The 21799-nt window shown below is 54.3% G+C and overlaps 1 protein-coding gene across 1 annotated transcript in view; it reads left to right on the top strand.

The window, feature by feature from the left end:
- The window catches only part of ECE1 (endothelin converting enzyme 1), a 57506-nt gene extending 36572 nt beyond the window's left edge, over positions 1-20934 (top strand). Inside the window, 11 exon segments of the mRNA XM_021097679.1 lie at positions 1175-1317; positions 3257-3371; positions 7027-7137; positions 8943-9041; positions 9525-9602; positions 10523-10626; positions 12994-13110; positions 13942-14009; positions 14742-14932; positions 17349-17444; positions 18411-20934. Of these exon segments, the coding sequence (XP_020953338.1) occupies positions 1175-1317; positions 3257-3371; positions 7027-7137; positions 8943-9041; positions 9525-9602; positions 10523-10626; positions 12994-13110; positions 13942-14009; positions 14742-14932; positions 17349-17444; positions 18411-18587 (1299 nt within the window). The 3' untranslated portion in view covers positions 18588-20934.

The following is a 21799-nucleotide window of genomic DNA, read 5'->3' as shown; positions in this document are numbered from 1 at the left end:
GGTGGTTCTGGCTGCACAGTGGGACTGTACGTGATGCCACTGGATGGGACACTTAATCATGGCTAAGACGGAAATTTTATGTTATACGTATTGTACCCCAATTTTTTGAAAAAAGGTTGTGTAACTCTGTAATCAAAACACTTCTAAGGCAGTAATTAGAAGTCATTGAGAGAGAGCTCAGCGTGGCTGGAGGCTGCCTGGTGGGAAATGGAACTCCTGGCATGGACACGGAGACCCTGCAGAGGACAGGCGCTCTGAGCTCTGCTCCGTGGGACCGCGTTAGTGGGCCAAGGGCAAGTGCAGCCTGCTGGGAGCTGAGAGTTGTGCAGAGCGGCGTGTGCCTCTGTGGGGAGGGAGCCCCAGGTACAGGTGCTCATTTTAAATTATCTTAAAATAGAGCTGACCGGCTTTCTATAGGTGCACCCCACCTTGCAACCCTGAAGGTGACCATCCCACACTTGCTCTTCCAGGGCCCAGGCCTGAGCAAACTCCCCTGTGGACCAAAGTACTTCACGCTCTCCACTGCGGTCATTCTTGTCGTGACCGGTCATATAGACACTAACTGATGCTACGGAAGCCTATGTTGAGCAGAACAGACAGGATTAACTCATTGAATCCACCCTGTATGGGCTGGGTTCAACGATGGTGATGAGCCTCGCTTTTCAGATCCCACGGCACAGAGGGCTTCATCAACTTCCTCAAGGTCACACAGCTAGGAAGCATATGAACCCAGGCAGTTTGGCCCCAGATTCTACACACATCCCTTACAGACCCCTCTGAGGCTGAGTTTCTTCTCAATAACGTGGAGATAACCGTGCCTACTGCCTAGGCTTGTTGTGAGGTCCACCTGAGAGAAGCAGATGAGTCACTTGCTTCACGGTGGCACCTGAGGCTGGACCAACAGTAGCTGCTGCTATCACCACGTCTCCTTTTATTCCAAGTTACAGTTTGGTGTTTGGCGCCTTACAGTTCCACAGAGAGCATCTCTGAGACGTAAGCCAACTGTGTCTGACATCTGCCCTGGGCACGGTCAGCCGGCCCCCAGCTCTTTGCTGTGTTGGGGGTCGGGGGGCAGGGGGAGGCACAATGACACCTTCTTCAGAAGAAAGCCCTGGGGACCTGGGCTCTGAAGGGAAGCAGCCCAGTCAGACCACGCTGTCCTTCTCCCTTCCAGACCTTGGCACCTGCCATCAACTGGCTGCCCTTCCTCAATGCCATCTTCTACCCCGTGGAGATCAATGAATCCGAACCTATTGTCATCTATGACAAAGAGTACCTGGGACAGGTCTCCACCCTCATCAACAACACGGACAAATGGTAAGGGCACCCGGGGGCCTGGACAGGGTCACACAGGCCCCTTCTCCTCAGCTAGGATGGGGACACCCTGACTCAGAAAATCTGCCTTGGGCTGGCTTTTACGAGAGGCAGCAGGGCCCCCAGCTCCTCTGCCCGCCAACTTTAGCCTTGAGCATGTTTCTTTCTCTTGGGGGGTTCATTTTCCTCATCCGTAAAATGAGGGTACAAATAATACCCACCAGGTGGGGTGGTTGTGAGCATGGAGCAAAGTATCCATGTGACATGTTTTTTTAATTTATTTTTTTTGTTAAAGTATAGTTGTCTTGCAATGTTTGCCAATTCTGCTGTACAGCAAAGTGACCCAGTCATATTATTCTTCTTTTTTTTTTTTTCTTTTTTTTTAAGGGACACACCCACAGTATATGGAGATTCCCAAGCTAGGGGTGGAATCGTACCTGTAGCTGCCGGCCGGTGCCACAGCCACAGCAATGCCAGATCCTTAACCCACTGAGCGGGGCCATGGATCAAACCCACATCCTCACGGATACTAGTCGGGTCCGTTACCACTGAGCCACAAGAGGAACTCCTATATAGTCTTTTTCTTACATTATCTTCCATCATGGTCTATCCCAAGAGACTGGATATAGCTCCCTGCGCTATGCAGCAGGACCTCATTGCTTATCCACTCTAAGTGGAATAATTCGTGTCTACTAACCCCAGTCTCCCAGTTCATCGCACTCCCCCCCTCCCCCTCAGCAACCACAAGCCTATTCTCCTTGTCTGTGGGTCTGTTTCTGTTTTTTAGATAAGTTCATTTGTGCCATATTTTAGATTCCACATATAAGTGATATCATATGGTATTTGTCTTGTTCTGACTTACTTCACTTAGTATGAGAATCTCTAGTTGCACCATATGAAGTATTTTAACAGTGCCTGACACTGAATGGGACTCAGTGAATGTTAATATTTTTAGTTAATATTTATGATTTTTTTAATTCTAAAGATTTATTATAGAAAATTTTTTCAGAGCCACACCCACCGCATATGGAGGTTCCCAGGCTAGGGGTCCAATCGAGCTGTTGCTGGCAGCCTACACCACAGCCGCAACAATGCCAGATCCAAGCCGCATCTGTGATCTACACCACAGCTCACGGCAACGCCGGATCCTTAACCCACCGATCAAGGCCAGGGATCGAACCTGAAACCTCATGGTTCCTAGTTGAATTCATTTCCACTACGTTGCCACAACGGGAACTCCTAGAAAATTTTTTAAGTTACAGGAAAAAAATTAAAATTACCCAAAACACTCATGTTGATCTGAAGGGATACGTGTGTGTATGTTTGTGGAGAGAAGCATGTATGTGAGAGAGACGGATTTTCTAATACATGGTTCCTTTTTTCCCCATTGTTGTGACCACATGAGTCTGCTTTTCCCTTGACCTTCCCTTGATCATGGGGAAGATGATCATAAGCATCTTCCCCATGTCATCCCAGACCCTCTGCAGGTCTCAGTTTTCATGGCTACATAGTATTCCATCAAGTATATATATGATCATTTACGCACCATTTTCCGGTTATCAAACATTTATGTTGGTTCCAGTTTGAGGCTGGATGTTCACTGTAGTGAATATTCTATCTCTGTGTGCAAAGGTGACAACCATTAGAGGTGGTCTGAGCCCCAGGGGTGGGGTAGTGAAAGTCCTCATTCATGGAGGCCTTGGCCTGGCTGGCCAGAGCTTCCTTTCCTGCCCTTCTGACTCTTAGGCCCCCTTTCCCATCTCTGGCCTTCCCGCCAGGACATCTCCAAGCTTTGGAAATGGCTACTCCTTCTCTGCTCCAGGTCACTGGCACACACCATCCAGGGTGCGGTTTCACAAGCGCCCCCTTGAGGTCAGTGGGGGAAATGCTGTGCTGTGTCCAGCCTGGGGCATGTCTGAGCCTGTCTATCCTCTTGCCCCAGCCTGCTGAACAACTACATGATCTGGAACCTGGTGCGGAAGACAAGCTCCTTCCTGGATCAGCGCTTTCAGGATGCCGATGAGAAGTTCATGGAGGTCATGTATGGAACCAAGAAGGTGAGCCTGCTGCCCTGCGTTCCCCACAAATGCTGAGCACCTGCCAGGCCCCGGAACTCGCCCGGGAGGTAGATGCCAGGCGGAGAAAGAAGGAGGCCACAGACATTGTCTGCCCTGGTGTCCCTGCGTGCACCGGCGGGGAGCTGCACCAGCAGGGAGTGGGCAGAAGCTTCCAGAGAGGTGATTACACTCAAAGTGTAAAGAAGACTCTCAGAGATTTAGCTAATTTACAGCAAAAGGTGGCTTCTGCTCTCTCCCTTCCCACTCCTCTATAGTGACAACAAGGCTTTCCTTGTATAACTCACGTGACTGTCACATTCCGGCCAGGTGGGTACAATCATCAGCCCCGTTTTACAAAGGGGGCCCCCCAATAATACTACTTCTCCATAAACATAAAACCCTTGGAGCAGCCCCAGACTCATGGGAAGTATGACCCTAGTATCCTGATGTTATTATTAGCCTCCCAGGCCCCAAAGCAGGTGGTCTCCTCTGCCCTTAAATGCCCCTGCCCGCCAGCTACTTACCCTTCCTCCCAAGGAAGTGGAGGTCAGCGTGTCATTGCCACAGCCAACTAGTGTGTGTCCATTGACCCCCCTGGCCACCTTGTGCCAGGCTCCAAGCCAGTGTGGAAACACCAAGACGCGTATGTGGGATCTACGCCCCAGGACCCCACGTCTGCTGAGGGAGCTGATGGAGAGCGGTCAGTGCTCATCTCTGCTGATGGGGTACCCCAAGCTGGGGCCCCAGGGGACAGCCAAGAGGTGCCGGAACCACAGAGCAGTAGAGGCTAGAGTGCCACGCCCACCTGGCACACCCTGCCCCCACCCAGGACAGCGGCTGGCAAGACCCCAGAGGGCGAGCAGAGCTGGCCCTGGCTGGACTCTGCCCCTGAAGCCCCTCCCAGAGTCCAGCAGAGTGGGCGGAGTCAGATAAGGACTGGCAGAGACTGGCAGGATTCGGGCCCCTGCTCTGGCCCTGGAGTTCGTCCTGGGGAAAGTTCTCTTTTGTTCCTCTGCAGATCCACCCACCTCTGGCAGGAAGGGGACTGAGGGAGAGGGTGGCTTGGAGCAAGCCCACCTTCTGACAAGAGGGGATTCTGATGGCACCTCAGGGCCTTGGCCGTGACGGCCACCCTGGCCCTGCAGAAAAGGGCACGGGCCAGAGTTCGCTGCCCTGCCCACCCTACTCCTCCACCTGTTCCGACTTTGGACCAGACCTGGGTGAGCGCCTGGGTCACAGACGTGACAGGGCATGGACTCTGTCCCCTGAGCACTTGGTCTTCCAGGGGACCTTATCCAGGAGGGGTCTGACCAGGACCGGGGATGGTAGACACGGCTCCACACTCACGGCTCTGCATGTGGAGCACATGCCTCCCTCATCGCTTACCCCCTCCCGGGGTTACAGAGGAGGAGGCTGAGGCTCAGGGAGGTGAAGGGATTCTCCTAGTCACCCGGCAGGGAAGCAGCCGAGCCCCAGATCAAACCCAGGTCTGGATGACTACAACTTTTGGCTGCTTGCTATTCATAATAACAATAAATAAATAAAATATGTCGCTAGTGGATGTTTGCCTCTTGCAGGCATGAGCTCACCAAGTTTATCTGTTAGAAACAGTCTTCATTCTCCCAGTTTACAGATGAGGAAACTGAGGCTCCGCGAGGGGAAGGGACTTGTTCAGAGTCTCATAGTTTGCAAAGTGAGCTCTCAAATCCGGCACGTCTGAATCTCCAGCCCAAATCCCTAAGCTCTGCACCACTCAGCCTCTGCCCTGCAGGAACCAGTAGTTAAAACAGAGCTTCCAGGTGGTTGCCAGGGGCTGCAGGTGGGGAGCAGGGAGTTATTGAGTGGGTACAGAGTTTCAGATCTGCAAGGTGAAAAGTTTTGGAGATTTGGAGTTCCTGTTGTGTGTGGCTCAGCAGGTTAAGAAGCCGACTAGTGGGAGTTCCTGTCTTGGTGCAGTGGAAACAAATCTGACTAGGAATCATGAGGTTGCGGGTTCGATCCCTGGCCTCGCTCAGTGGGTTAAGGATCTGGCGTTGCTGTGAGCTGTGGTGTAGGTTACAGACACAGCTCGGACCTGATGTTGCTGTGGCTGTGGCATAGACCAGCGGTTACAGCTCCAATTCAACCCCTAGCCTTGGAACCTCCATATGCCATGGGTGTGACCCTAAAAAGCCAAAAAAAAAAAAGAACCCAACTAGTATCCATGAGGATGCAGGTTCAATCTCTGGCTCTGCTCAGTGGGTTAAGGATGTAGTGTTGCCACAAGCTTCAGCGTAAGTCAGTGACGCAGCTCAGATCTAGCATTGGTGTAGGCTGGCAGCTGCAGCTCCAATTTGACCCCTAGCCTGGGAACTTGCATATGCTGCAGGTGTGGCCCTTAAAAAGAAAAAAAAAGGAAAGAAAAGAACTTGGGCAACTGAACTTAGAGAAGGCTGGAGTGCCTTTTTCTTCCTTCTTACCTTTAAGGAAATTTTTAACTCGTGTATAATTTACATACAATAAAGTGTGTATATTAAGTCCGCAGTTCAGTGAGTCTGGACAAACGAAATCACCCATGTAACCACCAATCCAGTCAAAACAGAAAACATGTCCATCACCCATTTGCCCAGTGTGTTCTTCGCAGGAAATTCCCTTGCACCCCTTTCTCATCTGTCCTCCTGACCCAGCACCCCTTGATGTGGGCGTAAGTGGGACTACAAACTGTGTGGGCTGCTTTTGCTCAGCATAAAACATAAAACGGCTGTGAAATTCATCCGTGTTGTGTGCCCCAGCAATTCCTACCCTTTTGGTGCCAAGTCATGTGCTGTGGTCTAAGAATTCCACATCTTGTGCCTGGGGGTGGGCGTTTGGGTTGTTTCCAGTTGAGGGCTCTTACGAAGCAGACTGCCCTGAGCCTGGGTGCTTTTACCACCTATGCTTCCGGCTTCAGTGGACTTGGCTTCCTCTGCAGCGCGGGGGTTTATGTGAGCAAGGCCACCACTTGTAATGGGAGGCACCATCCACGGAGGCTCCCCAGGGCAGGGGAATGGGGCGGGAGAGGGGCTGACCCTAGCCCGGGTGCTCCTCCCCAAGTCTGGCTCCACGAGGCCACAGCCCCAGGGGCACCTGTCTCCTGCCACAGAGGCGTCCCGTGGGCTGGTGCGCTTGTGGGCAAGATGAAGGTGGGATGAACGCATCAAAGTCCTGCAAGGTCACTGTGGCGGTTCTTTCTCCAAGAGGCTTTCAGTGGGGTTGCAGTCCTCCTGGGGAGGTTTTCTGTGGCTCATGGGTAGGCAAGGTAACCTCCCGAGGTTCCTCGCCTCTGGAGGCAGGACGAGGCAGGGGCAGGGCCTGGGATCAGGCACAGTCGTCCCGGTGGCTCTGGGACCCTGGACAGCGGCTTCCCCGGCAGAGTTTCCTCCTGGGCCTCCCCTGCAGACTGCGCCAAGGGCCCTGTAGGGTACCACTGCCCACTGTGAAGCACCGTGCAGGAAAGAGCCGATGGCACAGTTCCTGGCCTCTTGGTCCAGTGCCTAAAATAACTTCCACTGGGTCAGAAAAGGTCTCCCTCAAGTGCTGGACGGAAGCTCGGGCCCCGCTGGTGCTGCCTCCCAGACAGGTGGTGGTTGGGAAGAAGGACGGGAGCCAAGGAACCCCTCCGGCTTGTGTTTTCCAGACCTGTCTCCCTCGCTGGAAGTTCTGCGTGAGTGACACGGAGAACACCTTGGGCTTCGCCCTGGGCCCCATGTTCGTCAAAGCGACTTTCGCCGAGGACAGCAAGAACATAGTAAGTGCCTCCCTGTGCCCACAGGCTGTGACCTCACACCCGTGCCGGCCCCCTGAGCCTCACAGCCCCTTCCCTGCCCCGGGCCAGGGCTCCAGCCTTGACCCCAAGGTCCCATTTTCTCCAGCTTTGTCTGGAGTTCCTGCAGTAGCTCAGGGGGTTAAGGACCTGACATGGTGTCTGTGAGGATGTGGGTTCGATCCCTGGCCTCGCTCAGTAGGTTAAGGATCTGGCATTGCCATGAGCTGTGGCATATGTCACAGACACGGCTTAGATCCTGTGTGGCTGTGGCTGTGGCATAGGCCAGAAGCTGCTCCTCCGATTCCACCCCTAGCCCAGGAGCTTCCACAGGCCATGGGTGTGGTTGTAAAACAATAAATAAATAAAGCCTTGTCTCGTCTGAGTTACCACAGTAGCGGCTATGACTGAGTGCCAGGCATTTTAGGTATCGCATCTTGTCACCTTCACCGCAGCTCATCAAGGTTATTCCGGCCACCTCCACCTGCAAAGGACATGCAGGACCCAGCAAGATAAGTAACGTTGGCGGAGCACTCTGGCCGAGAGGGGTGACAGGCAGAGGAAGCTCGTGGCTAAGCACCTGGAGACAGCCAGATCCCAGCCCAGTTCCTGGCTCTACCACTCCCCAGTTGGGGGACCTGGGACAATATTCTCACCTCACTGTGAAGGTGGAGGTGGGAGGGTCCACCCCACAGGCAGAGACGAAATGACGCAGTACACATGGGAACAGCTAGCGTGAGACAAGGGCAGAGTAAAGGGAACTGGAAGGTATTGGTACTGTTTTTATCACTAACTTTAACTGCTAGGTGTTATCTGCGGTCAGAGGTTAGCAGACAGACTCACATCTCTTCTGTGACCGTTACCTGCGTATTAGCAGCTCATGCAGATTCTGAGTCGAGCTCTGACCCCTGTGGACCTCTCTGCTCTCCCTGCTGCCCAACTCCACCATCTGCTGCTCTAGTCTTCAGGCTCCGGGTCTGCCCGTGACACGAACACCCTCAAAAGCAGCCATTCCTCTCCAACCTGCACAGAGCATTTCTGAAACCATTCCTTGGAACTCCACTTCTTTAGATTTTTTTTTTTTTTTTGGCCACACCCCCAGGCCAGGGATCAAATCTGAGCTGCAGCTTTGACCTACACCACAGCCGTGGTAACAGCAGATCCTTAACCCACTGCACCAGGCCAGGGATCAACCCATGCCACTGAGAAGACAACACCAGATCCTTAACCTGCTGCACCACAGTGGGAACTCCTTCTCTAGACTTTAAAGCCCAGTCTATCGAAAAGGAGTTCTGTGGGAGTTCCCACTGTGGCACAATGAGATCGACAGTGTTTCTGCAGTGGCAGGGACAGGTCTTCAATCCCTGGCCCAGGAACTCCATATGCCACAGGGTGGCCAAAAAAAAAAAAGGAATTCTGTGGTCCAGTAAGTCTGAGGACACCTGTGTATTCTGAAAAGAATTGCAGCGCATGGTGCACAGTAAAGGCTCTGAAAAGTACTGCAGCCAAGAGACTTTTCCAACTTTTCCAAAGTTTGCCCTGAGTGGGTTTGACCAGCGGCCCTGTTTATGGAGCTCCGGTCTCATCTGGCAAGATGTTAGTATTCTCTAAACAAGGTTAGGGGAACATGGCCGTAGCCCCCTCCTTAGCCCAGCTCCTCAGAGCATGAGGCCTCCAGCCAGGATCTGCGTCGAGCCTCCGGCCCGGCATCATCTTTCTCCACGGGATGCCTGTAGCATTTAGGCAAATCCAGTGCCCAGAGCTTAATGGTTCTGCTTCCATCTCCGCAGGCCAGCGAGATAATCCTGGAGATCAAGAAGGCATTTGAAGAGAGCCTGAGCACCCTGAAATGGATGGATGAAGACACTCGGAAGTCGGCCAAGGAAAAGGTGAGGCTGGCAGGTGCTTGGGGTCGGGGGGCAGTCCCGCGCAGCCGCAGAGAGACGAGGAAGGATGATGGAGGGACTAGTATCCGGTGAGCACAGCACGGATGCTGTCCTGCCTGCAGGTGGTGGACAGTCCAGCCTGATGGAGGGACAGCCTTGAGCACATGATCAGATTAGTGGCTGCATGAAAGCAAGTGTGCTTTCTACTAAGTGTGCAAGAGAGAGATGCAGGAGAGGTGATGGATCAGACGTGGTCCTGGGGGCGGGGGGGGGGGGTTGGTGGCCAAGGCAGGTTTCCCCGGGAAGTGACATTTAGGCAGAGACCCCAAGGATAAGCAACAGTTAGGTCAGAGAAGAATCTTTCCAGAAAGGGACATGAAAGTTCCGAGGTGGGAAAAGCCTGGCCCTGTTTCCTTTTGGCCCAGACCCCGAACCTGGCACCCATGAAGCATTGCTGGGCGCTCACTGTCCTCTTTTCCTGCCCAGGCGGACGCCATCTACAACATGATAGGCTACCCCAACTTCATCATGGACCCCAAGGAGCTGGACAAAGTGTTCAATGACGTAAGTGGCTCCCCCCACCACCCCCTGGCATTCCCAAATTTCCCTACTTGGGAAGGGGCCAAAGCTGGGTCCAGGTGGGTGGCTGCAGGCACCGTGACTGTCAAGGTATCTTGAGATGATGGGGTTTGGGGTTTGGGGATGAGCCAGGCACTCTGCAGCCCTTCTTGGCCCTTCCTCCCCTGGCCCTGCCTCCCCAGAGCCACCAAAGGTCAATGATCAACACAACACAGTCAGCTCCACTTCACGAGTGGGAGGTAACGGGGGAAACAGATCCTAAGGGAGGAGAGAATCAGCACCCCTAAAACATGAGGAGGCGGAGTACAGAGTGGAGCCCCTCAAACCCTTCCCAGCCCCTCCCCCACCTTCCCAGAGAAACCTCGACCCTCATCTGGACCTTGAGGTGCTAATGGGAAAGAGGAAGCATAAATCCCACATGCCCGTTTAAGCTGAATCGAGGCAGCAAGGGTCATTGATCTAACACTGGTGGGTAGAGCTTTTGGCAAATCGCTTCTTTAAATGGATTATGCTTCTGTCCCCAAAGATAAAGTTTTATATCTTGTAGTTGAAATTTGTGAATTCATCTCAGAAAGTTCTGATGGACGCTGCTGGACATATTTTCTGCCTAAGGCCCTGGCACTGCTGCAGGGGCACCTGCTGTCCTGAGACACCCTGGAGGGCCGTGTGGCCCTGGGTGTGGCTCTTAGTGTGTCCTTGAAGGGGGAAGGGCACCAGACCCCAGCAGGGTGAGGACTAAGAGTAGAGCCCAAGGCTGCAGCCCTGAGCCCTCCGTCCTAGTCTCTGCCTTGCAGACCAATCCTCTAACCTCATGGGGTCTCAGTTCCCCTGATTTTAGAAGAAGGGGTTTACATTCGAAGACCTGGGTGTGCTCTGACCCCGTGACTCTGCTCCCTCCCGTCCAGTACACTGCGGTTCCAGACCTCTACTTCGAGAACGCCATGCGGTTTTTCAACTTCTCCTGGAGAGTCACTGCTGACCAGCTCCGGAAAGCTCCCAACAGAGACCAGTGAGTCCCCGGTGGCTCCCGCAGGCCGGGTGCTGTGGGCCAGCCCTCCTTCAGCACACACGAACCCCGTGTGGGAAATAACTGTCCTGGAGTGCCTCAAGCTGGGAGCAGCCCGAGGTCTATGTGGCACGGAATGAGCTTGGCCTCTGGGGTTGAGTGAACCCAGCATCACTGCCAGCTCTGCCACTTCGGCATTCGGAACCTTTACTTCATTATCTGTAGATGGGACAGGAGGAGTTAACAGTCTCCTAGAAAACTCAGATGTAGTCAGCATAGCACTAGTTCTCAGACTAAACTCCCTCAGTGCCCAAAACCTTTTGTGGGCTAAGCCTTATTGTAAGGAGAAAGCATCTCTTTGCCTCTGGCGCCCCCTTGTGGAAACAGGGGTTTGAACATCTCTGATTCCTCTCAGTTTCCCATCTTCATCCAGGGCACCCCGTAAACATCCAAGGAGGTGGGTCTTTTATCTCCAGAATATGGCAGAGTGTTGAGAATTTACTTGAAGTCTTTTAATTTAGTTGAAAAATTTTCCATTTAAATTTAGCGTCTCGCTCCCTTAACATCTCTGGGTCACACCAGAGGAACCATAGTAACAGTCTATGCTCCTGAAGAAAATAACCTTTCTGTCTCACTCCGCTCCTCCTGGCCCTTCCCCCAACCCCAGAAAAACTATTGAGAGGTCAAATGTTTCATTATCATCTACCATCAGGGCCCCTTCTACATTCTTTAAAAGTCATTAAACTCTCAAAAGCTTTTTGGCTTGGAGTTCCATTGTGGTACAGTGGTTAGCGCATCCAACTAGGAACCATGAGGTTGCAGGTTACGCTAAAATCCATTGCACTTGAATGAATCTGTGTGCACTTTGTCTTGCACTTTGAATGAATCTTTTACCCAAGCCTGATTTTTCTAACACCATGCATTGGTCATTTGGAAAACAGTGCTTCGGAAGTTTCACAATCTTCCAAATAGTGACATTTTCATTATACAATATAAAAAAAATCATATTAGGGAGTTCTCTTGTGGTTCAGCAGGTTAAGGATCTGGTGTTGTCACTGCTGTGGTGCGGGTTTGATCCCTGGTTCAGCAACTTCCAAATGCTGCAGGCCTGGCCAAAAAAAAAATTTTTTTTCACATTTGTCAGTTATCACTGCTGACCTGAGAAAAGGCTTTAAGTATTTGGCAGCCATAAAGTTTGCAGTGGCTGAAACAAGCTTTTCAAAATTTTGCTTGAAACTAAAGGGTTTTTTGGCTTGTTTTGTTTTGTTTCTTTTCACAGCTGCACCTGTGGTTTATGGAAGTTCCTAGGCCAAGGGGCCAAATCAGGGCTGCAGCTGCCAGCCTACACCACAGCCACGAAATACCGAATTCTTAACCCACTGAGCGATGCCAGGGATCAAACCTGCATCCTCATGGAGACTGTGTCAGGTTCTTAACCTGCTGAGCCACAATGGGAACTCCAAAACTTTTATTTTTTTGAAAGCTGAATCTTATCATTGGCAGCAAATGGTGTCAGTTGTTTTCCTTGAAGTGATGAGCTCACTTTATTTATTTTCAAGACAATGTCTGTCAAACGCCAGTCACCCTCAGGTACAATTGGTATTCTGTAAAAAACAGATGTGCTTATGTGTGCTTCCCACCTCCTCACACAGGATAATGAGAGACTTGCCCTCGAGGGTCTAGATTTAATGAAATGAAACCTATGCTGCATCATCAAGGATATTTTTTCTTTTTATGGCCCCACCTGCAGCATATGAAAATTCCCAGGCTAGGGGGTGAATCAGAGCTGTGGCTGCCGGGGCCTATACCACAGCCATGCAACGCAGGATCTGAGCCATGTCTGCAACATACACCACAGCTCACAGCAATGCCGGATCCTTAACCCACGGAGCGAGGCCATGGTTTGAACCTGTGTCCTCAAGGATGCTAGTTGCATTCGTTTCCACCGACCCACGATGGGAACTCCACAAATAATGTCTTAATAATAGTATGAAAACTGTTTCAACCTCACAGATCCCCTGAGAGGGAACTGAGGGATTCCCGCCCCACCAGGTGGCCGTGAACCATGCTTTGAAAACAGCTGATAGGCGCATTTTGAGTCTAGACAGTAATGACTTTTTAGTATATCTTTGCAAGGGCCTCAGCATTCCACTCTGTGATGGGACATCTGATTTAACCAGTTCCTTCCTCCTAGACATTTGGGTGTTGTCCAGTTTTCCCTTCTCTGAAACAGTGCAGCCGTGGATGGCCGTGAGCTTGTGTGCACTGGAGCCTGGGGTCACAGGGCATCCACACTTTTAGAACTGCAGATGGGCTGTGCCCACCGGCCCTCCCCTGGCCGGCCTGAGCTTTCCCGTGTGCTGCTTGCAGGTGGAGCATGACCCCGCCCATGGTCAACGCCTACTACTCGCCCACCAAGAATGAGATCGTGTTTCCGGCGGGAATCCTGCAGGCACCGTTCTACACCCGCTCTCACCCAAGTAGGATGTTCCTGGTGCTCCTGCCCCATCTCCTCTCCCCCCGCCCCCCGCTTCCCACCAAGTGAGCCCCCAGCCCGCCCCTGTGGCCCCCAGCTGACCACACATTCAAGCCAGTCTCACCGGCCCAGGTAGCTTGGGACTTTCAGAGACGTTGCCAAGGAAACATCTTCACTCCCGGTGCTCCCCCCCAGGTGTCTGCCAGACCCGGAAGCCCCTGCACAGTGGGAACTTGGGAACATGTCATGGGGTCGGGAGCCCAGTATGGGGGAAGGCCCCTCTAACAGTGTTCTAGAACTGTCACAGCTGGGGAGTTGGAAAGGGTGAGGGCGCTGTCTCAGAAATGACATCCACATGAGCCTGGGTCTGAATCCCAGGTCTGCTCTCTGCCATACCTACAGCATGTGGAAGTTCCCAGGCTAAGGGTTGAATCAGAGCTATAGCTGCCAGCCACAACCACAGCCATAGCAACATGGGATCCAAGCCTCGTCTTTAGTCTACACCACAGCTCGGGGCAACGCCGAACCCTTAACCCACTGAGCAGGGCTAGGGATCAAACCCATGTCCTCAGGGATACTGGTCAGGTTCTGCCCTCTGAGCCACAACAGGAATCCTGCCTGAGTCTGTTGAGAGGACCAGAGAGGACAGTGGGGTTCCATGCAGCAGCCTGCATGGTGGTGGCTTCCAGTGGGCACAGGCTGAGCACAGCCGACTCTCCCAGCCTCTGTCTGGCATGGGGTCCTGGCTGGAGCCCTGTAGGGCTCTGCTGAGTCTCTGAGCTAGGGGAGCAATGGTCCCTCCCCACATGGCATCGCTCTCACCTCCGTGTCCTCCCCTGCAGTGCCTTAAACTTTGGTGGCATCGGCGTCGTCGTGGGCCACGAGCTGACTCATGCTTTTGACGATCAAGGTACCGGTTCCTCGGGGTCCCCTCCAGATGGTCCCCCACCAGCTTCCTGGCCCCACTGCTTCTGCTTTTGCTCCCTTCACATCTAACGGCCTTGGAGACAAAAGCATACAGATCTGGGTTCAGATCCCAGCCCAGCCACCTGCCGATTGTGTGAACTTTAGCCAGGCCCATCATTCCTGCAGGCCTCTGTTTCCCTATCTGTGAAACATGATCGTGAGGACTGGGTGGGCCTCACTGGGAGCTCTGCTCCCAGACAGACGGTGTCCGGTGCTGGGGGTGGGTCCAAAGTCCGTGGGGAGCAGACGTTCCTCCACGGCTCAGAGGCTGCCCTGGTCCAACCACAGTCACCACCTGACGCCCAGAATCCCCCTCACTGTCTCCTGCCTTGGGGACCCCAAGGCCAAGAAGGAGGAAGTGGAGCTCCACTCACCCCTCCTGAGCTCAGGGTCCGAGGCCCTCAGCCAGCCTTGCCCATGAATCCAGCCGCACTGGAACTTGAAACAAGCTGGTCCTTTGCTGGGATCCCGTTGCTCCACCCCCTCGCACCCATCCCAGACCCGCGAATTGATCCAGTTCCCGCAGCATCGAGACCCGCCTCATCTCCCCAGTGCTGGCTGGTGGGTGGGCGGTGGATGGGTGGGTCTTTTCTCCCTGGGAGGAGGGGCATGAGCAGCACGGGTCCCAGCTGTGCCCCTTCTCCCCGTGACCTGCTGCTTCCCCCTGACCCCGCAGGACGGGAGTATGACAAGGACGGGAACCTCCGGCCCTGGTGGAAGAACTCGTCCGTGGAGGCTTTCAAGCAGCAGACCGAGTGCATGGTGGAGCAGTACGGCAACTACAGCGTGAATGGCGAGCTGGTAAACGGCCGGCACACCCTCGGGGAGAACATCGCCGATAACGGGGGCCTCAAGGCGGCCTATCGGGTAAGAGGCCCCCTCCCCACACACCCCAGGCCCCGGTCTGGGCCTCTGCAGATAGATGCCTCTCAGTTAAGGGTCATTGTTGACAAGCTGGGGGAAGCCGTGGCAGCTCTCAAGCCTCAGTTGCCGCATCTGTGGAATGGGTGGCAATGAGGACTGACCGAAAGGGTGTGGGCGACACACCTTGCACAGAGCTGGCCCTTGCAAAGCCATCTACTCTGCATCCAGCCCAACCGAGGGACCACCTTCCTGTCCTTCCCTTGGATGGTGAAGCTACCACGGGCTCAGGGAGGGAGGGGACACTGGCCACAGAGCCAGTTCCGGGACAAGCCCAGCTTCTGGAGGAGGTCACTCAGCCTCCTTGAGCCTCAGCATGCGTGGCCTTGGCTACCTAGTCCCTGCATCGCTGGGCATTAGGAAGATGGCACGTGGCAGCTCGGGCACAGGGCCTGGTCCAGAGTGGCGCTCAGAGCTGTTAGCCTAGTTGGGAGGGAGAGATAACAGAGCCCACTGCAGAGCCACTGCCTCTCTGTGACAGTAAGAGCCCACATCCTGAGAGGTGCCGGGCACTGAGGCCTCACTGTGTGCAGGGCGCTGTGTTCACCACTCCCAACAGCTTTACAATTAGATATCGCAGCCCCATTTTGCAGGTGAGGAAACCAAGCCAGAAACATTACATGTTCAGGTCACTTGTCTGAACATCCCTGAGTCAGTGAAAGTGTATTGAGAACTTCCTATCCACTGTGCACTGTTTTTGGCGCTGTATCAAGACAGACAGGGGTTGGAGTTCCGTCATGGCTCAGTGGAAACGAATCTTACTAGGAACCATAAGGATACAAGTTGGATTCCTGTCCTTGCTCAGCAGGTTGAGGATCCAGTGTTGCCATGAGCTGTGGTGTAGGTCGCAGACCTGGCTTGGATCCAGCATTGCACAGCTATGCTGTGACTGTGTGTAGGCCGGCAACTGTAGCTCCGATTCGAACCCTAGCCTGGGAACTTCCATATGCCATGGGTGAGACCCTAAAAAGCAAAAGAAAAAAAAAAAAAAAAAAAAGACGGGGGTCCTGTTCTCATAAAGCTCACATTTCTAGGAAGTTCCGTGTGGCACAGCAGGGTAGGGATCAGGCACTGCCGCAGCTGTGGCTCAGGTTGCAACGGCAGCACCACTTCAGCCCCTGGCCTGGGAACTTCCACAGCTACGGGTATGGCCAAAAAAACCCCATGATTTTAGTGAGGCAGGAAGCGGGAAGGAAGGCAGTACACAGCTACACAAATAAATGGGATGATTTCAGATATGGATACGATGAAAGATTAACGTAGGGCAAAGTAATAAAGAAAAGTGGGGGGAGGGTGGCCAGGTGAGGCCTTCGGGAGGAGGTGACATTTGAATTGAGACTAAATGATAAGAAAGGCAGGAAGGCTGGGGCGCTGAGATGGACCCAGGCCTGGCAGGTTCAAGGACAAGAAGGATGGGTGGAGGGCAGGGAGGGCAGGGCCCAGTGCGGAGGGGAAGCCAGAGGAGTGGATGGACCAGACTGCCTGCCTCTGTTGGCTGAGCAAGGAGCTTGGGTTTATTCTGGCTACGCAGGAGCCACTGCAGGGTTTTTAAGTAGAGGAATGACATGATTTTTCCTTTACAGCCTATGGTCCCCATCCAGCCCTCAGCTGGAAAAATCAATAAAAATAAGTTAAAATTGAAGGGACAGAGCCACTCCCCTTTGTCTCCATGGTGCCCCCCTGGCTGCTTTCACACTGCAGGGGGCAGCCTTGAGTCACTGTGAGGACTGTTTGGCCTCCAAAGCTGAAAATATTTACCCTCTGGCCCTTTACAGAAAAGCTTGCCCATCCCTGCTTTGTAAGGATGACTTGAGTTGCTGTGTTGGGAGGGGATTGGAATTAAATCAGTTTGAGTCAGGGAGACTAGTTAGAAAGCTGTTGTGAGGTTGTCCAGGCAAGAGATGGGATGGAGCAATGGGAAGGGAGAGAAGTCATCAGGTTTGAGTTGCTTGATTGATTGAAAGAGAAGATTCAAAGAAGAGGCCTAGGGTTTGGGCCTGAGGAACTGGGTGGTTGGTGCTGTCATTTACTATGGTGGAAAAATGTGTGTGTGTGGGGGGATGCATCTTGGCTGTCCAGCAATGGAATATCCCAGGAAGAGGCTGGAGCTGGAAGTGTGCATCTGAGAGCTGAGGGTATGTAGCTGTAGAAGCCATAGGGTTAAACGAGCATCCCTTGGAATGAGTGCAGGTAAAGAGATTGGCTCCTCTAGGCTGAGCTCGGCTCAGAGCTGAGGCCCAGACCCACAGAAGCCAGCCCCTGTGCCAGCAGGAGAGACCTTCCCAGATCTCCCCTGCTAGCCACCCCCGCCACCCTGCTTGCTCCTGTGTCACGGGCCCTGAGCTCTGGTCTCCCCCTCTAGGCCTACCAGAATTGGGTGAAGAAGAATGGGGCTGAGCAGACGTTGCCCACACTGGGCCTCACCAATAACCAGCTCTTCTTCCTGGGCTTTGCACAGGTGAGTTCATTAGGAAAAAGCCAAACTCAGGCACAGTCTGCCAGCCTGATGTCCAGGAGCTCTGAGATCCGAAAGGCAACTTTCCTCAAGTTGAGGAACCCCCAGTTCATTGGTCCAACCACCGGACATTTACCCCATAAGAAGGCGAGCATCAGAGTTCCCTGGTGGTCTAGAGGTTGAGGATTCAGTGCTGTCACTGCTGTGGCTCTGGTTCACTCACTCCCTGGCCCAGAAACTTATGCGTGATGCCACAGTCACAGCCAAAAAAACAAGCTTCATCATTAGAGAAATTGGAGGAAGGGCCAAGAATGCTGTTAAAAGAATTCTGCATCAGGTAGATGAGAAGACAAGGTGATTGCCAGGGCCCTTCCTGGTTCTGGGGTTCTAGAAGTCTCTTAAACTCAAATGCCCCAGGAGTTCCCTGGTGGCTGAACAGGTTAAGGATCCGGTGTTGTCACTGCTGTGACTCAGGTTCAATCCCTGGCCTGGGAACTTCTGCATGCTGCAGGCATGGCCCCCCCGCCAAAAAAAAAGACGCCCAGTTCATCCCCTTGAACTGACATTCTGTGTACAGCCTGCTGGTGACACCCGGAGCTACTAGGTCGTTAGACAGTTTGTTTTGTTTGGGAAGTGCGTGATCTGGACTCAGTCCGAAGTGTTGAAACTGGTTTGGGTGCAAAGTGTTCAAACTTTGTTCAAGTGCCCAGGACAGGTGCCCAGGACAGAAGGAGAGCTGGTCTGGCTACAGAAATGCCACTAGAGACACCTGCAGTAGAGGATCCTGGGATGGGGCCCCCTGCCCACCGTCTCTCCCTTATCCACTTGGCAGGCCCTTCTGAACCCCCAGGGTCTCAGAACCAGGGGGGGCTGCTTATTTGCCTGCTATGGCCACGGGGCCAGTACAGAGGCCTCGCAGCCCCGCAGTGACCCCGGTCTCTCCCTTGTCGCCCCCTGCCCCACCCCAAGGTCTGGTGCTCTGTCCGCACACCTGAGAGCTCCCACGAAGGCCTCATCACCGATCCCCACAGCCCCTCCCGCTTCCGGGTCATCGGCTCCATCTCCAACTCCAAGGAGTTCTCGGAACACTTCCACTGCCCACCCGGCTCGCCCATGAACCCTCATCACAAGTGTGAAGTCTGGTGAGGGGCCAAGCGCCAGAGGCCGAGACGGAGGAAGAGGGGGAGGGACTGAGGATGAGCCCCCAGGGCGGGGCCCGCCAGGCTGCCCCCTCCATCCAGCGTCCAGGGCGTCGCCCAGCCCCCTTGGCCACCTCCGGCCCCCTTCCCTGCACTGGAGGGTTTTCAGCTGGAACCAAGCCTGTGATGCGGGTTCTCACCGTCGTCCGAGATTCGATCCCTTGTGAAGACCCTGTGGGCCCAGGCTCATGTGTGTCAACTCTGTCGAGCATTTGGGTGTCAGGCTGGTGGCTCACCAGGCCTGGGCCCCACAAGGGCAGGGGACATGGCCCTCCTGCCCACATCCAGGGCCAGATACACCACAAATACCACTGTGTCAAATGCTTTAAAGATATATTTTTGGGGAAACTCTTTTTTAAACATTGTGGAATACACTGGAAGTCTTCAGGGAAATAATGCATTTAAAACACTTTTTTTTTTTTTTAAGGAAAGGATTGGTATATTTATTACGTTCTGTTTTTCTAAATAACCTGTGGACAAGGGAAGCCCCCACTGATTTACTGCCCTTCTCTTCCTCACTCGCAGCAAGGTTGGGCCGAAGCGGGGTCCCCAGCCCCTGAGCAGGTCCCCAAGTACAGAGCTGCCTCCTCCGCCCTTGGGCTGCGATTTCAGCCTTCTTCCCCCTTCTTGGTCCCCTGGTGCAGAGAGCCAAGGCCTGGAAGCCTGGCAGAGGGAGGGGCAGCCCTCTGGCACTGCCCCCTCTGTGTGCCTGCCTCTGTCCCTAGTGTCCAACAGAGGGAACCCCAACAAGGGAGAGCTGATCCCCAAAGTTGCAGCAGGAGACTAATGGCTGCATAAGGCCAGGTCAGGGTTCTCGAACCCTGCCTAGAGGTACCCCTGCACCCTGGACCCAGGTCACAGGAGCCCTGCGAGGCTGGCCCGCCCCCATCAGGTGGGGTCTCCTGTGCCATGGATGCTCTCTTTCCACCCGCTTCTTCTGGCCTCCTCGTGTCAGTCTAGGGGCCTGTTGCCTCTCCGTGTTATTTACATTTCCCCCCCCTCCCGCATCCCATCCACTTCGGGCTGAAGAAAAGAGAAAGCAGCTCTCATCTCCAAGGGACCCAATCCTTCCTCCAAGCTCTGTCCTCCACCACCGGCCTGGGCCTGGCCCCCAGGACCACAGCCAGCCCCCCTCCGATCTCTAGTGCCTTATCTGAGGCTGCGCCCGGGCTCCCACAAGGAGACAGACCTCTGCCCCCCGGAGCCCCTTGGCCTTCTCAGTAAAGACCCCAAGTTTCCTGACTGGAACATAAGGCCATACACCCTACTCCCAGTGCCCATGCAGCTGCCTGGAAGCTCTGGCCCACAGGTCAGGAGCCTGAGGAACCCCTGAACCTGCTCTGGGCTCCGTCCCACCCTCAGCCCCTTGGGTTAACTCAAGACAATGCTTGTAGCCAGACCCACTCTTCCTGGGGGGTGCTTTCAGCTGCAGGAGACTGCAGGGGGAAGCTTCCCCCGACCTGCTCCATCTGGCCCAAGGTGTCAGGGGACCAGGAATGCCGTCTCCCCACTGCAGCCAGTTTGGACAGCAGGTCGGGAGCGCCCCCACCTGGTGGAGCTCACGTCGCCCTCCCATCTGGCAGCCCAGGCCCCTGGGTTGACCCCCTCCCAGCAGGAGCCAGACTTCTCCCTGCCCGAGAGGGCAGACAGCTGGGCCACTGCCTCGCCCACCATCAGATCAGCCCTGGAGAGGGGGCAGGGGTGTTGGGTGCAGGCTCCAGATGAGGCCCTGGTCCCCACAAGCAGCAGGCCTGGTCCGGCTTCAGAGGAAAGCTCGGACAGGGGCCTGAGGAGGAGCTGGAGTCAGGAGCCCACCATGGGGAGGCCAGCTCTCCCAGGCCTGGGCCTTCCCCACACCCCCTCGCCCCCACCCTCCTGCCCCCCAGCCTTCTGTGTGGAGGGTCACAGTCCTTGTGTGTCTTGGCACCGCAGACCGGGACCTGCCAGCCAGAAGCAGGTGGCTTAGGGCTGAGGGTCCGGGCAGAGGACGCGTCCTCTGCCCCCATCACCTCAGGGAGTGGCAGGGGCCAGGGAGAGGAGGGCTCGGGCCCAGCAGGGCTGGAAGCAAAGGAAGCAGCCCACTCCCCTCCCCGCTCCAGAGCTTCGGGCAGCTGCCCCCTGTGCCCTCTGAGACCCCCCTCCTCCTGGCCTGGGGAGCCAGAGGCTGCCTTCCCTGTGGGGACGTGGATGGGGGTGGTGGTGGAGCTGGGAATCTATTTTTTGTATCATGTTTTGTGCTACTATAGTTTGGGTGTGGCACTCTTGTAATTGAAATAAAGTACTTGTACCGAGGGCCAGTGACTGAGTGTGTGTTCTCCCTTGGGTGGTGTGTGTCCTGGGACACGGTGGGAGTGCCCCGGGCCACCAGAGCCGCTAGTGTCCAAAGGCCAGCTGCATCTCCCGGAGCAGAAGCCTTGGACCCTGACAAACGCCAACATGTTACTCGGCGCCTGTGCCCACCGGGCCACTCTCCCTTCATCAATATGGTCCGGTGAGGGCCCCCTGCTGGTGAGAATGATGCATGTCACCCCATGGACTCAAGGGACCTCCTGGTGAAAATAATTTTTCCATAACCTTGGAGCAAAGGACAGTAGCAGAGCAGTGGGTTTCAAAGCCTCAGATGCTTGGGCAGGACGAGCAGGAGTAGAGGAATTCAAAGAAGTTCAAGGAAGAGTCTTTGACATACATTTGCCTCCTGGCTTGTGCATATGTTCTTCCCTCTGCCTGGAATACTCTTTCCTGACTTCTTTGTCCCTGGTAAAACTCCTACCCACCCTTCAATGCCCAGCTCAGTGTCACCTCCAGGAAGCCCTTCCTGACCTCTAGTCCAGATCAGGTGGCTCATTCAGAGACACTGTCCTACCAGTGCCAGGGCTGTTATAGGGAAGTATCTCAAACGTGGTGACTTACACAACAGAAATGTATTGTCTCACAGTTCTGGAAGCTGGACGTCTGAGATCAAGATGTTGGCAGAACTGGTTCCTGCTGAGGGGTGTGAGAGAGAACCTAGGCCTCTGGCCCAGTTCTGGTGACTTGCTGGCAGCCTGTGGAGCTCTTTGGCATATGGAAGCATCACCCCAGGCTCTGCCCACATGTCACAAGGTGTTTTCCCTGTGGGTGTGTCTGTCTCCATATCCAAATTTCCCTCCGGTTTTACAA

This window comes from Sus scrofa, chromosome 6 (assembly GCF_000003025.6).
Source record: "Sus scrofa isolate TJ Tabasco breed Duroc chromosome 6, Sscrofa11.1, whole genome shotgun sequence".
NCBI lineage: Eukaryota > Metazoa > Chordata > Mammalia > Artiodactyla > Suidae > Sus > Sus scrofa.
Note: the sequence above shows the minus strand (reverse complement) of the source record. Positions and strands in the feature narration are given on the sequence as shown.